The sequence below is a fragment of the Neoarthrinium moseri genome, assembly GCF_022829205.1.
Source record: "Neoarthrinium moseri strain CBS 164.80 chromosome Unknown scaffold2_Wmoseri_CBS_16480, whole genome shotgun sequence".
In the NCBI taxonomy this organism is placed as follows: Eukaryota; Fungi; Ascomycota; class Sordariomycetes; order Amphisphaeriales; family Apiosporaceae; genus Neoarthrinium; species Neoarthrinium moseri.
In genome coordinates, this window is record NW_026055116.1 from 211,090 (window position 1) to 226,183 (window position 15,094).

The 15,094-nt window shown below is 49.0% G+C and overlaps 6 protein-coding genes across 6 annotated transcripts; 1 reads left to right on the forward strand and 5 right to left on the reverse strand.

The window, feature by feature from the left end:
* Positions 1 to 443: 443 nt before the first annotated feature.
* Positions 444 to 2,070, reverse strand: JN550_000819 (uncharacterized protein; the record flags this gene model as incomplete). Its single annotated transcript, XM_049320122.1, has 3 exons — positions 444 to 881; positions 941 to 1,981; positions 2,032 to 2,070. 3 exons carry the CDS (start codon positions 2,068 to 2,070, stop codon positions 444 to 446), a joined length of 1,518 nt encoding a protein of 505 aa, XP_049176725.1.
* Positions 2,071 to 2,631: 561 nt separating this feature from the next.
* Positions 2,632 to 4,741, forward strand: JN550_000820 (uncharacterized protein; the record flags this gene model as incomplete). The annotated part of the gene is made up of 4 exons (XM_049320133.1): positions 2,632 to 2,972; positions 3,025 to 3,502; positions 3,557 to 4,277; positions 4,323 to 4,741. The coding sequence occupies 4 exons, from the start codon at positions 2,632 to 2,634 to the stop codon at positions 4,739 to 4,741; spliced, it is 1,959 nt and encodes a 652-aa protein (XP_049176726.1).
* A 337-nt stretch (positions 4,742 to 5,078) lies between these two features.
* Positions 5,079 to 6,235, reverse strand: JN550_000821 (uncharacterized protein; the record flags this gene model as incomplete). Its single annotated transcript, XM_049320144.1, has 3 exons — positions 5,079 to 5,753; positions 5,821 to 5,886; positions 5,942 to 6,235. The coding sequence occupies 3 exons, from the start codon at positions 6,233 to 6,235 to the stop codon at positions 5,079 to 5,081; spliced, it is 1,035 nt and encodes a 344-aa protein (XP_049176727.1).
* Positions 6,236 to 7,748: 1,513 nt separating this feature from the next.
* On the reverse strand, positions 7,749 to 9,454 carry JN550_000822 (uncharacterized protein; the record flags this gene model as incomplete). The annotated part of the gene is made up of 2 exons (XM_049320155.1): positions 7,749 to 7,798; positions 7,867 to 9,454. The coding sequence occupies 2 exons, from the start codon at positions 9,452 to 9,454 to the stop codon at positions 7,749 to 7,751; spliced, it is 1,638 nt and encodes a 545-aa protein (XP_049176728.1).
* Positions 9,455 to 10,866: 1,412 nt separating this feature from the next.
* Positions 10,867 to 12,011, reverse strand: JN550_000823 (uncharacterized protein; the record flags this gene model as incomplete). Its single annotated transcript, XM_049320166.1, has 2 exons — positions 10,867 to 11,622; positions 11,676 to 12,011. 2 exons carry the CDS (start codon positions 12,009 to 12,011, stop codon positions 10,867 to 10,869), a joined length of 1,092 nt encoding a protein of 363 aa, XP_049176729.1.
* Positions 12,012 to 13,216: 1,205 nt separating this feature from the next.
* JN550_000824 (uncharacterized protein) lies at positions 13,217 to 13,747 on the reverse strand (the record flags this gene model as incomplete). The annotated part of the gene is made up of 2 exons (XM_049320177.1): positions 13,217 to 13,389; positions 13,459 to 13,747. The coding sequence occupies 2 exons, from the start codon at positions 13,745 to 13,747 to the stop codon at positions 13,217 to 13,219; spliced, it is 462 nt and encodes a 153-aa protein (XP_049176730.1).
* Between the last annotated feature and the right edge of the window lie 1,347 nt (positions 13,748 to 15,094).

Here is a 15,094-nt window from a genome sequence, read left to right on the forward strand (position 1 = left end):
GAAGTTTGCCCACATTTTCGAAGAGCAATGCTCTGTAAGGCGCAGAGAACTCAGGTTCGATACCTTCTTTCTGGATGCTTTACATATGCAGGTTATACACTTCAGTTAAGGCCGTAGGTTTTACGTTGCAAAGGGGCAGAAACATCAGAACGGTCATCAACATTTGCAGCTACTACAAAATGTAGCCTCATTTGCGCACTAAAGATTGGTTAAGCAAGTTTTATTAACAATAGATGTTCGATCTTGACCGACGAGGCCGAGTATAACAAGAAGCCTAGAACGAAATCCGCTATTGCTTTTGTCGGGGATCAGGTAGACAGCATTTATTCCGGCACTGCAGACCTTCTGCCACGGTTATTGACACAGCCTGACGGTCCTGATACCGGTGCTGTACAAGATTATTTGAGTAGAGGGCTCAGGAGCTTTTCGCAATAGAATCGGCATCACACTGATTCCATACCTGTATCCTCATTTCCATCTGTCGAAGCCTTCTTGACCTTGACGCTTCTCCATTCCATTCCCAGCGAACCTAGAAAGCCTACACCTGCCAGAGCCCCTGCTAGGCACCAAATTGATCTCATTGAATTGTTATATTTGTCAAACACAACGTATAACATATCGGGTGGAACTGAACTGCGGAGGGAAGTTGCTCCCCCGTTACCAAGAGTGGATGCATCCAAGTTTGGAATGAGTCCTCCCAGTTCACGCACAAGCTGTGTCTGGAGCAATGTTTGAGATATTGTAACAAAGATTGTTCCTCCCAGAAAATTGACAAAGTTGAGCAACGACAAACCAATCGCTACATCGTTTTCTGACAAAACAGCTTGAGCTGCGACAATAGGCTGCTGGAGTCCGAGACCGAGCCCAACTCCAGTGATGATCTATATTCGGATCAGCGACGTATTTAGAGAGAAGGTAATTTGGTAGTGAACAGCCTTACCTGAAATCCGATCCAAGTGCCTGGGCCCGTATCAGGCCCCCACAATGTAATCAATGAGCAGCCAATGATCAAGATCCCACTTCCAATGACAATGGGTGGCGTATAGTACCCAATAATGCTGGTCATAATGCCACACCCTACGATGGCAAAAACAATACTCAAAAGGAGTGGAAGCAGAGACAGCCCCGAGCTTTGGGGTGATTTGCCTTGTATAACTTGAAACCAAATAGGCAAATAGAATGTTAGTATCACGAGCGCTGATCCCAGTCCTAGGCACGCAAAGCTTCCGAAGAGGATGGTGCGATTCAGGAATATTCGCGGCGGCACTGTCGCCTTCTCTTTGCGCCAGGCCTGCGATGCAATAAAGGTGAGTCCGAAGACGCCGAAGATGACGAATAGGGCAACAATGCGTCTATCACCCCACGCATATCTCATGCCACCCCATTGTAGAGCGAACAGCAAAGATATTATAGATGGAGATACTAGGAAAGATCCTAGAGGATCCAACTGTTTTATTTTCTTGAGCCAAGAGTCCGCTCGCTTGTCAGGTGGCGGCGTTCTTGGAGCCAAGAAGACGAGCAAGACTAGCGAGAGGCCACCGGCTGGAACATTGATCCAGAAGCACCAGCGCCATGTGATCGAAGTCAGATATCCGCCGAGTACTGGCCCAATGGCGGACGAGATCCCGAATACGGATCCAAGAGCGCCGAGATACTTTGGTCGTGAACTCAGAGGGACAAGATAGGTAATCAGCAGGAAGGACCCAGGTCCAATGCCTGCACCCCCAATCCCACTGATGACTCGACCGACGATCAGTGCATTTGAGGACGGTGCAGTGGCGCAAACGATGGAACCGATTTCGAAAATAGCCACATGCAAGAGCAGCACCCATTTCGTGGGGTAGTACTTGAGAACAAGGCCAAATGGCAGTTGTAGAACGCAAAGAGGCAGTAAAAACCCAGCCTCGTACCACGCTATGTCGCCAAAGCTTTTGAATTCTTGTGAAATAGCCGGTATTGCGGTGCCGATTATGGTCCGTTCCTGGTGCGAATCTTAGGTCGTGACATGCAGGAGAACAACGAACTACCCACCAGTGCCACTAGGAAAAAGGCCAACCAGACCGCAGCCATGGCTGGCAAGACAACCTTTTGAGGCGGATACTTCCTATCATTTTGGCATGGCCCAGACTTCGGCTTTTCGCTCATATTCATAGGAATAATATTCAGATGAGAATAGTATTCGAGGTGTTGTCAGGCTAAGATAGACCTCTCTATAAGTGTGTGCTAATATTTGCCTCGCACGAATACTGCAACAGGCGATATAATAGCCAGAAAAAAAGTTCTCACAGAAGCTTGGAGTCTGTGACTTGATTAAATACTTGGACACCTTCTGCGTACCGTGCCCAATTTCTTCCATGTCATCATGATTAGATGGTCAACAAGACAAGGTGGTTCAGTAAGGACAATCGAACCTGTTTGGCTAGTGCTGATTGGCTCGCTTTCTCCTCGGGGCCCACCCCGAGTTTTAGGTCTCTAATACTCCCGAACTTGCTTCGGGCCACCACCGAACTTCATCCCATCTACCTATCACGAGCTAATCTCCCTAAGTCGCCCGAGTATCGAATTGGCAAATTGGCACATCGTGCACTGACGTCGACAAAGCAAAGACCTCTCTAGAACCGCTAGTCATCGATGCGGAGTCAAGCTTGTGAGCCATGTGCAAAGCGCAAAGTGCGCTGCGACAGAGAGGATCCATGCTCCAATTGCAAGCGCCGAAAGCAGGATCGTTGCAGCTACCCGGAACCCTCGCCAGTCGACAGGATCAGAAAGCTTGAGGATCTTGTGAGATCTCTCGGTGGCAATCCCGACGAAGATGTCGCCCCTGGTGGTCGTCCGTTTGGCGTCACATCCCCGAACTCTGTAACGGTAACCACATCGCCCTTCGGAAGCCAACGACCTACTAGCTCAAGTAATGGAAGAAGCAAAGATCCTGTCATTCTAGAAGAAGATGGACAACAACATTACCTTGAGTCGTAAGTCCATTGTATCAAATCTCATGACAGCATGGACTAACGAACACCCAAGTCGCGTGTGGCTTACTCATGGCCATCTCCAAGGCGGTACTCGCATCGCGAACGCAAAACATCCTCTGTTCCTACGGAACGCTATTCCCGCCTTCCAAAATATCATTCGCGGCAGAGACTCGCCTATTTCTGTTTCGAGTGAGTTGCGAGAACATGCACAGATACTTTGGACTTTCTTCAAGCAGAGGGTCCACCCTTTTATCAGGATTTCGTTCACGTGGGAGCTAGAGCGTCTCGAGTCTATCGTGACACTTTCTCCGGACTCAACACAAATCGATATTGCTCAAAACGCGCTCATATATTCCATCTATTTGGCTAGTATCACCAGCCTCACTGAGTCTGATTGCAGAACGAATTTTGGCCTGTCAAAGCCCTTAATGTTGGCAAAGTACCAGGCTCTATGTGAGGAAAGCCTGGCAGGTACGGACATTTTGTGTATGAAAAATACCATGGCTCTAAAGGCGATGGCGGTTTATCTCGTAAGACATCTCCCTGAAGACACTAGAAATTAAGTTGGCTCACGTGTTACTCAGATGGCAAGCCTGGATCGTCTAAGCACCCAAAGTCTATGGACCTTAATGGGACTCGCCATCCGTAATGGCGAGAAACTAGGCATCCATCGAGATGGGACCTTGTTGGGGATGTCTCCTTTTGAAACCGAGGAACGCCGACGCCTTTGGTGGCACCTGCAGTATCTTGATCTCATCTTAGCGATAAGGTTAGGAGTTACGCCCTCAACATTAAAGGCAGAATGGGATGCTAGGCTGCCTCTGAACATAGAGGACGGCGACTTCACTCCGGAGATGAAGACTTTTCCAGAAGAACGAAAAGGCCTAACAAGCATGTCGTATTGCCTCTTCACTTATTACATCCTAGACGAGCAGCGGCAGTATCATGCGGATAAGGGACGTTTTGAGTTATCTTGGTCGACAAATCAGTCAGTGCCCATGCAGATCAAGGAAGCCTTTATTGATCGGTTGGAGGACGGTTTGAACAAACGATTCCTGCAATACTGCGACCCGATTAAGCCTCTTCACATCTTGATACAATTAATGTCGCGCGCACTTGTTTGTGTTTTCCGCCATCGAATTTTGTTGACGACTGGCGAATATTCAGATCGGATGAACCAAGGGAACCGCGGCTCATTGTTGGCGTTGTCCATGCAGCTGTTGGAATACGCCATTGTTATGCATTCACATCGACTTCTTAGGGACTTTGATTGGTTTACTACAAATGGCTTCCCCTGGCCTGCTTGTAAGTATTCACTATTTTGTTATGGCGCGAAGCTCACGCGTGTAGTTATGGTGGTGCTTGTTGAGGCATCGCAGGAAACCAACATCGATGCATGTCAGCGTATTTGGGCTCTACTTTCAGACCTGTATGCGGCCAATGCCTCTCTTCTTGAGCTCACAGAGGATCGACGAAGACTACATGCGGCCGAACTAATAGTAGCAGCTTGGAAAACATGTATGAGCAAAGGAACAGTAAGCCGGTCCACACCTACGCCTTCTATGGTATCAAGCCTAGAAAAACGACTGTCAGAGTGTATGGAAGACGTGCCGCAGGCATCATCTGAAACCGAGGCGAATGGAGGTATACATCGAGGTGTTAGAGAGTTGGAAATTCCCGAGAGCTTCTTAAGTGAACAAGAGGCGAAGAACTTGCTTGACCTAGATTTGCGAGACATTGATTGGTCGTTTTGGAACAGTATCGACTAGTCTAACCTTGCCTTCACTCTTCTTCGTACCAAACTCAAACTCCCACGGCAGAAACCAATCCATCAGATTTGATTTCAGCGCTTTTTACCCTGATAGTCCCCAATGAGTAGCTAGCCTCTTATTTTCAGAAAGACATTGTGGAGGTCGCCGAAAGTAGTAGGTCTGGTGTGAAACATTCGATCAGCTAATCCCTCATTAACCCTGGAGCGCTGTCACCCTTATATGTCCCTGGATTCTAGATTCATTGATTACTCTGAAATGGTCTTGCTGATTCTGAAGTCTGCCGCCAAACTTTGAATGAGGGGACCAGTGCATCAATCTCCACCCTCATTGAACTCTAGAAGCCGGGAAACGAAACTGGATCTTCAGCCGGTCGGAGCTCGGTTCCGCCATCGTTCGGCAGCCCGCCCAGGAATTTGGTATGGAGCGTATATAGCTCTGGGTCTGCTTCAAATTCGGAGGCCTGGCTTATGACATCTTCCAAATCTTGCTCAACGTCGAAATATTTCCCCCTGAGTATATTCTTCGCAATACCAGTGGCTAAGGCGACACTAGCCATACCAGTCAGGTATGGCGAGTCCTTGAAGTGATCAAGGGCACCAATCATCACCTGTTGCAACTCGGGAAAATCACGCAAGGCTTCTCGCGCCGATTCTGACTTTTGGTCAGCAGTCTCACCCTTCTGTGAAATTCGAGGCCCGTTATGCTTACCGGCGGAGGCCATGTTGGATGGAATTGCTCCAGGATGCAGAGCATAGATGTGAATGTCGTCAAAACCAGCGATACTCAGCTCCGCCTGCATGCATCCAGTCATTCTTATCATTGCGGCCTTGCTGATTGAGTAGTGCCCATTGAATGGCATATCCGACGAGCCAGCACGCGAGGCAATATTAATGATACAGCCACTGCGTCGCTCCATGAAATCGGGGAGTAAAAGTCGACTCAGAAAATACGGCCCATGAAGATTGACTGACATTGCCCTAAGAAAATTCTTGGGGTCATGCGCGTGAAACTGAGGCATTGACGACAAATTAGCAAATTGGATGTGAGGCGATTCATCTACAGAGTCGTAGACTTACAGGTCCCAAGCTATCAACACCTGCATTATTTACTAGGATATCTACCTTGCCAATTGTTCGATTCACCTAGATTTTGCCGATGGTCAGGTTTCGGCCGTCTGCGTTCTAGGCATGAACTAACCTCGTTCAAGAGGCTCTCACAGCCCTCTAATTCTGAGACGTCGCACTTCAGGGACGTAACTGAGCTTGCTCCCAATTCTTGACATTTTGATAGAAATGAGGCTGGTGGCTCTGTTCTATTGTACACTAGCACGAGTCTTGCTCCGGCAACAGCAAAGCACAGCGAAAGGGCCTGGCCGATCGTTCCCACAGATCCGGTGATAAGAGCGATCTTGTTTTCAAGAGAGTTTCTAAATTTTGAGGGTGCAATGAAAGGGTAAACCTCGTTGTGAAGCCGGGGACTGTATGGTGTCATTTTGGAACAGCAGCTGGCTAACCAGACAATCAACTGACACGACAAGAGGTCACTGGATCAAAGATGCATTCGTGCATGGAATGGCGTTCTACTGCGAACAACTCCTCCCTCAATATTCCAGTCATTTGCGACGGAGTCGCATTGTATTTAAATACATGTCTCAGCAACCGTGACTATTGTCAAAACCTAAAGTGGAGGTTGTATCGATTTCGGACTTTTGGGTGCTACGAAACTCCGCTTACAAATGTTCCTAGAGCTTGAATCTCGGCAGTTTCAGACTCTAGTACATAGCACGGCAACTAAAGTGCCAGCCGTGAAGATACATCATGTCTCATACTATGCTGCTTTCAAGCAAACCTCCTACAGCGAGTACTTGAATGCGCTAAGTATCATTAGCTCCGCCTTGGTGGACCGTGACAATAGTGTGCAACTACAGTACTGTAATCCTTTTATAATATAAGTACAAAAGTGGTAGTCGTTGCGCAAATATCTTATTGCCACTTTTGTGCCATTGACACCATTGAGGAATGCCTCTTGCTTGTGTAAAACCGAGCATACGGTCCTCAATGATTCTTCGCTGGTCCGCTTTCCAGATACTAGCGAAGTCCCGTGCTTGTTACTCTCCAGAACCCCACCCCTCTCAGGGGCGGCAATCTTGAACGAGCACCATAGCTCACTAGTCGTCCGACTATGTTGACACTGAGCTCCAATTTTGGTGGCATCTGACTCGTCGCCTACCCTCCTACCATCCTACCCATCTACCCGCAATTAGCCCAACACTATTACAGCATCCACAGACAACGTTTGCGAAGTCCACCGCCAACTAGTGCAGAAAAATCTTCGACAATGCCCCACCACCTACGGATCTCACGATGCAGCCCATTTCTACCGACGCTTTCTTGCCATGAGTCACATTAACCAACACGCTTTCAACAACCAATCACAAGATTGGCTCTTCGGTCCTTTGGCCCAATGGCAAGGCGTCTGACTACGATTGAAACAACTTCATCCAATCAGGAGATTCTGGGTTCGACCCCCAGGAGGACCTTCACTTTTGCTATTCCTTCGTCTTCTCTCTTGCTTGCTGTAAAACTGCCTCTTTCTTTTGGTGATCCCGCGTCCCTTGTCGTTCTCTTGTGAAAGCTTCTAAATACCTACCCCTTTGTTTGCCCGAGCAAGACATGCAGGAACCAATAGTCTGACACGAGCAGCGTCCAATACCACCAGGTGGTAATAGCAGAGATGCACATTAATTACGACACCGGGAGAGAACTCAATTTGTACAAGGGGGCTGATGGAGCACCGTTTGAGGTTCTGAACAATGAGCTAATAGTGGAGCCAACGCCTGACTTGAATTAAGCATAATGATGCATGCCTCAATCAATATATGAGGAAGACATCACCCGCAGTCGGCGGTACTGTGAGCCTCGCTTACGTTACCACCCACCCCGTCTTTTGGGACGACTCCTGCAGCACCTCCTACCAGAATCTCATTGGCGTTTTGTTTTGCTGGTCATAGTTGAGCTTTATGGTGCTCGTCTTTGGGGGGCGTGATTTCGAATACTGTGTTAGGTTAGTTTAGTCGGACTCATTCACTATTTATCAAAGACAGAAAAGAGGAGATCACATACAATCGACCTGAGCTGTGGCAAACTTGCGCGCCGAGGTCTTCTTCTGGAAGAGTATGTCCAGCTCTGCAAAGCTACGGTTCTTCGTCTCGGGGAGACAGAAGAAAATCCACACTGCCCAAATGGAGCAAAGCCCAAAGTAGAATAAACCACTTTTGGCGCCCCAGCCCCAGGCGTCACTGGTCGAGTTCAACATGCGCGGGTTCAGTTGCCCTATGATAATCTGGCCCGTGACATAGACAGCGCGACCCAGGACGATTGTTTGAGCGCGGACTCGGTTAGATGATGTTTCAGCAACAATAACGTAAGTGGTAGGGCCGAGCGATACTTTGAAAATGATCTGGACAACGATCATGACGATGGCAACTGCAAGAGCTACGTTCGACGCTCCAGGAACGAAACCCAAAATGCCGATAATAAGCATGGCAAGCCCGATACTTGTAGATCCCCAGAAGAAGAAAAAGCGTCGGCCAATCTTACCCATCAGGGTGATAGCGATAGCCGTGGCAAAGATATTAACGGACTGAATTCCCATGTTGTAATTGAAGGACTGGACTGTAGGCATACCGGCCGACTTCAAAAAGACAGCAGCGTATGCGGTCACCGACTGGCCGTTGAGGATCTGAATGACCCAAGCCATGCAGACGATTCCAGTACGGCGTAAGTTAGTGCCGCGGAAACAGTCCCGGTAGCTTGAGTTCGCTGCCTCGATCTTTTCCATCTCATTGGTGTGCTTCATCAATGCAAGCGACTGGGCCATAGTATGCTCGGTATAGAAGTCCTTGCGGGCGAGACGACGCAGAGCCTTCTCGGCTTCGTCGATACGTCCTCGGCGGACTAGGTACCAAGGACTCTCAGGGGCTAGGAATCCCACAATAAACAGAGGAACGATCCAGACCCATTGTAGGGCGTAGGGAATCTTCCATCCAAGGTCTCCCGGAATGTTCAAAGAGCCTCGGAGAACACCGGCAGCCAAGAACGAGCCGGCGCCCCAGCACATGGACACCCATGCCGTAAGATAACCGCGCATGGCTGCAGGGCAGATTTCAGCGGCATAAGCAGTCGTCAGAGTCTGGAAGACGCCCCACGGGATGCCACATAGAATATTGGCTGCAAACAACATTTGCACATTGACGGCGAAAAAGAGGGCGAAAATAGTGCCACCCATCAGCACCATAGTGGCCAAGTATACCCTGCGAGACCCAAATCGGGATTGCAAGTAGCCGTTCAATAAGAGACCGATGATACTGCCAATATTGTTGCCGTTGCTGATAGCTGACTGCCACGATGCAGGCACATGCTGTTTGCCGTTGGTATCTGGCCAGCCAAAGTGGGCCAGGTAGGCATCTTGCGCGAAGAAATTGTTGATCAGGCCAACATCCATACCCTCCATAATCAAGGCCATACTGAGAAGGCCACTATAGATTACGGCGGGCCAGTACCGCGAAAAAAGCTCCTTGCGGGGAATCTTGGCTTCTTCGTCACTGGCAGCGACGGCAGACTCAATGAGGTCGACTTGGGAGTTGTGTACTTCATATTCAGTGTGGTCGATGGACCCCGGTTTGTGGCCGGCCTCCTCGTTGAGCGCCATGTTGGCGCTTAGAATGCAATGAAGTCCTCTGGTTCTTGGGATGATAGGCGATGTCGGGGAGGGAACACAGAACACAACTGAGATAAGGGAGCTGGGAAGGGTATATGTCCCAAGGTAAGAAAACTATGCCAAGAGGACTCGCTCAACTTAACACCGAGTTCTGGCACCATATGCGCTCCCGAGGCCGTGGCTGTCGGGTCATGGTCCGAACAGCCTTACCTCCCCCGCATTCCCCCATGGAGTTTACCCCAGTGTTGGATCGTGTCCCCGGACTCCAAGCCAATGCCAAGTAACGAGACTTCGCTAAACACGCAGAATGGTCCGGATCCTGACTAGTAACGCCACTAAACCTGGTCAGCTGAACTTGAAGGTGTGCACTTGGGTTCATGACAAGGAATTGGACTGGCTCTGTGCCAAGGGTTTCACTCTCCCGGAAAAATCGCGTAGAAATTGCTCGTGCTTGAACCGCATTTGCACCGAAACTGGCCCTTTGAATCCTAGCCTACACCAATATCTATGGAAATCACCCAGAGGATGGCAAGTATACGTGTCACAGACTCTCATAAGCCATGGTGCTATACGGCTATGTCAGTTACTTTCCGGTGTAATATGACGCCCAGTCACCAAATCTCGTCGACGCAACCTCTCAACTTCTTGCACTTTGTACCGAGAACCGTGTTAGCTTGTTACTTTTTACGATTAAGCAGAGTTGTTCCTTGCAACTCAATCCAGCTCGTGAGGTCAATGCACCGTGCTTATGGTCCCCCATGTTTTGCTGCCAAGACTGCTTCACTCCATCCAGACTAATGTGATCCTAGCCGCCTGGCTGGAGCCAATCAAGTGACAAGTCACAGGCTGCGATACTTCAAGCTCCCATACGTGCAATCGAGTGGCAGATTTGTGTCCGCTGGGCTTCTAGTCGGTGTATTCAACTTTAGAGGCAGGCGAATGACAAGAGGATTCCTAGCAATTCCGCTCCGTAGATCGAGGCTTGGTGCTTTGGACCTTGTGCTCTGTAGACTACTGCATCAGTAGACTTCCTCACGAATTATCCAAACATCAACGTCTGGTAAGGCAAATAGACTAGTCAAAGTCAGTGCTGTTTGGCATCCTACGGATGGCCCTTGTCAGTGTTCATTGCCGCTGGAAATCCCAGCCCAAGGTACCTCAATGCATGGGTATCTTAGAAGACCACAAATACGATTGTATTACACCTAAGGAAAGTAATTATTTTTTGCTTATTCTATATCCTTTTCAACCTGGAATCAACGATTTACCCTGCAAGTCTTACGCGCATTCGCATATTCTTATTAAACAACAACACCCATCCCGGCTGAGCGAAAAATGATGAGTCAACCCCGAGCAGAGCCTGTTTTTGTCGATTACACTATGAGAAGCAGCATCGAATTCACTCATTGATCGCGGCCGCGCCTTGCCAGCAGGTCATTGACCTGAATCAGTCCTGGTGCTGCGATGGTGTTCGCAGGCACATCATCAGCATCCTCGAAGTTGGAAGAGTTGGTTAGAGCGGCAATGCTAAGGCCCTCCATAATGTTCTCCGAAAATGGGAAGAGGGCATCGAAAGTGATGACGCTCCCATCGTAGTTGACATTGCTGATAGGCTCAGTAATGGGGACCTGCTGGCCAACTAGATATGTGATGAACAGGTCGCCATTAGAGGTACCGTTCTGGGCATACCCGGTACCACTCAGATCCGCCGAGAAAGTGAGTGTCATGTCTCTTGCCTCGGGTGTGGTCACCACGTTGAGGGGAGTGAAGATGGGGATCGGAATATCAGATACGTTGAAGGGGCATGAGACGACAAACTGTTGCAGAGCCGAGAAGGCAAAAGGACCCGTGCTGGTCGTTAGGAACGGCCTCTCTGATGGCTTTCGGTCCAACAGGAAGCGGTAGAAACCATTCTGCTCTCCTTCTTGACCAATTACGGATGCGATCGCCCTGATCACGTCGCCGGCATCATTGTTCTCAGCAAACGACTTCTCGGCATCCGCAAGCGTGCCTAGCACTACGGCTGTGAAAGTCTCGGCCAAGGAGAGTGCTGATTCCAGGTCGCTAGAAGGAAATGTGTATGTGCAAGGCTCAGGCACCAGGGTGGCGTTGAAGTGTTCCAAGGTCTGGATAGCAGTAATGGCATGAAGTTCTTCTTGCTGAAATGATTGTTAGTGAAGTTGGGGTAGATAGGACATGGGCAGGTACTTACAGCTTTAACTGTCTTCAGAATTTCAAGCAAGGAATCAGTGTCCTTCAACCCCGGTGCTCTTTCATAGCCAGGGACATTGTTCGTAATATTCTCAATGAGAGACGAGAAAAATGCGACTTCGAAGTTCTCATTGAAAGCAATGAGCTGAAAGTTGGCGATTCCAGCATCGCTTAACGTTGGCGGAGGTGGTTCGTTCGAAAGAAGACCATCCGCCTTTGTCTCAATATCTAGAAGCTGCTGGGAGTTGGGATCAGGAAAGCCATCGCGAGATGGGATGACGAAGGCAGATGTGAGGCAGAGGAAGCCTAATGTGTGAACCAGAGTTGCAGAAACCATTGTAATGCTTTGCGCAGTTATCTATCAGAAAATCCTCAGATGCTGTTATGTAAGGCAATTGGAGACAATAGAATGGATCTAGGTAAAATGATTAAAAAAGTTGGATGATATGAGATACAACAAAAGATACAGGTCTATCCAACACTTTTATATGTCGACATGCTAGATAGAGGTCTCATGGCTATGCAGTTGTCCAGCAGTTCATCAGGGCGGTTATTAAGTTGAAACTAATGCGGCCTTGACAAGAGGCTGGACCAGACCAAGGTTTGTGGCTTCCAACGGTCCGGCTAAGCCTTGCGTGAAAACGTTAATCTCCATCCGGCGGTGCCGCTTCTCCGTGGCCCGGAATTTTCTGCCATTGTGGGCATCAGTCGTGGTACGGACGGGCAATGATGGTCTCAATCGTTGCGAAGCCATAACACTCCTGAGAAGTAAGTGTCTAGGACTCGACAGGATTGATAAACAGTGACTGCAAGTTCTTGAGTGCTCAGTCGGTAGCCCAAAATTACCAGTCCGTTTGCCTGACCGATCCAGTATCAAGTTTGTGTCTGTATAAGAGGATATGTCACATCTCAGCCCGAACATCTGAATGCAGTGCAACACTTACATCTGTCATCTTCAACGTTGCATCGACTGTCGGCCCCGAACCTAGTTACTAAAGCCATCCGGAATAGGACTCTCCGACCGGTAGACTAGATGCTCTAGTGCTCACCAGGTAGTCGGCCAACTCTAATTGCGATGAAAATAGAAAGCCGAATGCCTAGTTCCCGTGGTTTGCATGCTTAGCACCGAGCCACAGCCAGTACGAAGACACCACAGTCGGACGGCGGTAATGATTACTTAGACCGGCCATGTACTTTGCAACCCATGGCGGCCGGTAGAGAGATACTTGCGCGCACCTCAGTCAGGTTGATACTCAATGGTGATACACTAGTCAGGCACTCCTTGTACTTTTCTTGCTCGTGACCACAGCTTCACTCGGCGTTCGGGAACTCTCCCTCCGGATGACCATTCTGTGCGCATTGCCCGCAGGGAACTCCGGCTCAATATTTCTGTTTACTGTGACTATGGCGCCGCTCAGTAATATTATAATTATGTGTGTGTGAAAATAAGCTATTTTTTTGTTACTATGAAAGCGTCAAAGTACTCTCTGCTATCTGCCTCTGGACACTGCAGCAAAGAGGACGACCGGAGTGCCCAATATCCTATGACGCGTCAGAGCCCACCTCAACACCAGTTGTGCATTTCATGATAGATGTCCCTGCTTCTACGGTGAATTGGTATAAGCAACGGTATGAATAAGCATTATCCAGCTCACAGTGGCCCTGAGTCTGGCCCTGAGAATCGATCATATCGTAGCTGGTATCCTTCGATATGTCTGAAGCCTTATCAGTACGCTTGGGGTCAAGCTCAAGAGATTTCATGGAGGCAGTGATGCAGGACTTACTGAAATATCCAGTTCTGGGGGTATTGAACTCGAGAAAGTCCGGCTGAGGCTCGTTGCCAGCTAAATGGCACCCTGTCTGCCTGCCACTGACATCCTCCTTGAATACGAAGGACTGGCCAGCAGCAACCTCATCACAGCTGGGGTTGCTAGTACGTAGAAACTTGCATTCATCAGGGCCACCTTGAGATCCGAAGAGGCGGGTGTAGTAGATCCAATAGTCCGCGTTTGCGTGTGAAACGATGGCAAGAATGAAGACAATGATCGCTATGCGGCTCAATGGCGCGAGCATTGTGGGGTTTCTAGCTACGGTTTATGCTTCTGTGAGAGCTGCTGTTGAATGAGAACGCAGAAAATCCAACGGAATAAGTACTTCGACTCGTACAGTGAATCATGATATCGGCTGCGTGTCCAGATAATAATCTCATGATTAACCAGCGCATCGCTAATTATCGGGGAATGAATGTTCTTCTCTATTTCAAGTGACTCCCTAGACATGTTGAGATGACCATGACTAACCGAGATTTCTCCTCCGGACAACTTCTGGACGCCCCGTGTTGATTGATCTGGTCACGCCCACCTGCGTGGCGTCATCGCCTTGTTGCTGGAGAAGATGGACCACCTCCTTATCCTGCAGGTCTGATGACTGCTCGAGAATGGGCCATGTCTCCTCACAGACGATTTGTGATACCACCTGCCAGAAATTGCCTTGCATCGAGAACTTGGTTCGCCGCAGGAAGAGCGCAGTGATCGCGACGACGCAGAACAATTCCACAACAACGATACACGCAACAGCATTGAGTCCGTTGAACCTGACGGGGACCCTGACCGGAACCGCCGATAGGGTGGTGACTTCCTGCCTAGCATCGGATAACGAAAGCGCATCGTAGTAGCTGTTTTGCGCCAAGATAGTTAAGATAGCTGATAACGCCCGTGCAGGCCGACCTGTCTCTTGCAGCGTTTGTTGAAATAGAGAAGAGTACTGTGGATGCATAGGCTTATGCACTTGGAAGCCACTGACAGAGGCCAGAGTGCTGTTGTCCTCTATTGTGTGACAACCTGCGCACATTGGAATTGAAACGTTGCCTTGCCGATACGCCGAAGACGCCAATCTTACGAGATCGAGGAGCTGCATGGTATATAAAGGCTCATTTGTTGCCAAGCTCTTGGTCAGATTGAGTCTCTTCATTCTCATTATCCCCCGGTCATCAAAGCCAATCTCTTCCTGGAGAGCATCTAATCTCTTGCGGACTTGGATGGTATCCCACATTTTGGTGTCCAAGTTGAAAGACATTGCAGGTTCGGTAAGCATATTAGGCGAGGTCAGATGTACTTCGGAGAACTCCACGACAAAAGACGAGAAGCATAAGCTCGCCGTCACTGTGCCGTTTTTCCCAATGTCGTAAGTAGTCCATTCACCCTCGCCACGCGGGTTTGTCAGGGTAATTGATTCGTTTGATTCGAAATAATTGCTGTATCTGTCGTTATTGGCGGCGCCTGTGAAGTTGAATATCAGAAAAGATTTATCTACTGAGTATTGCGATGCCAAGTTGAATAGTGGTGCGTCAAACGCAGTGTTATTAAGCGGCAAGTCCAAGTGGCATGCAAATGTAGTCTCGTTATCCCTGCCCTCGCGGCT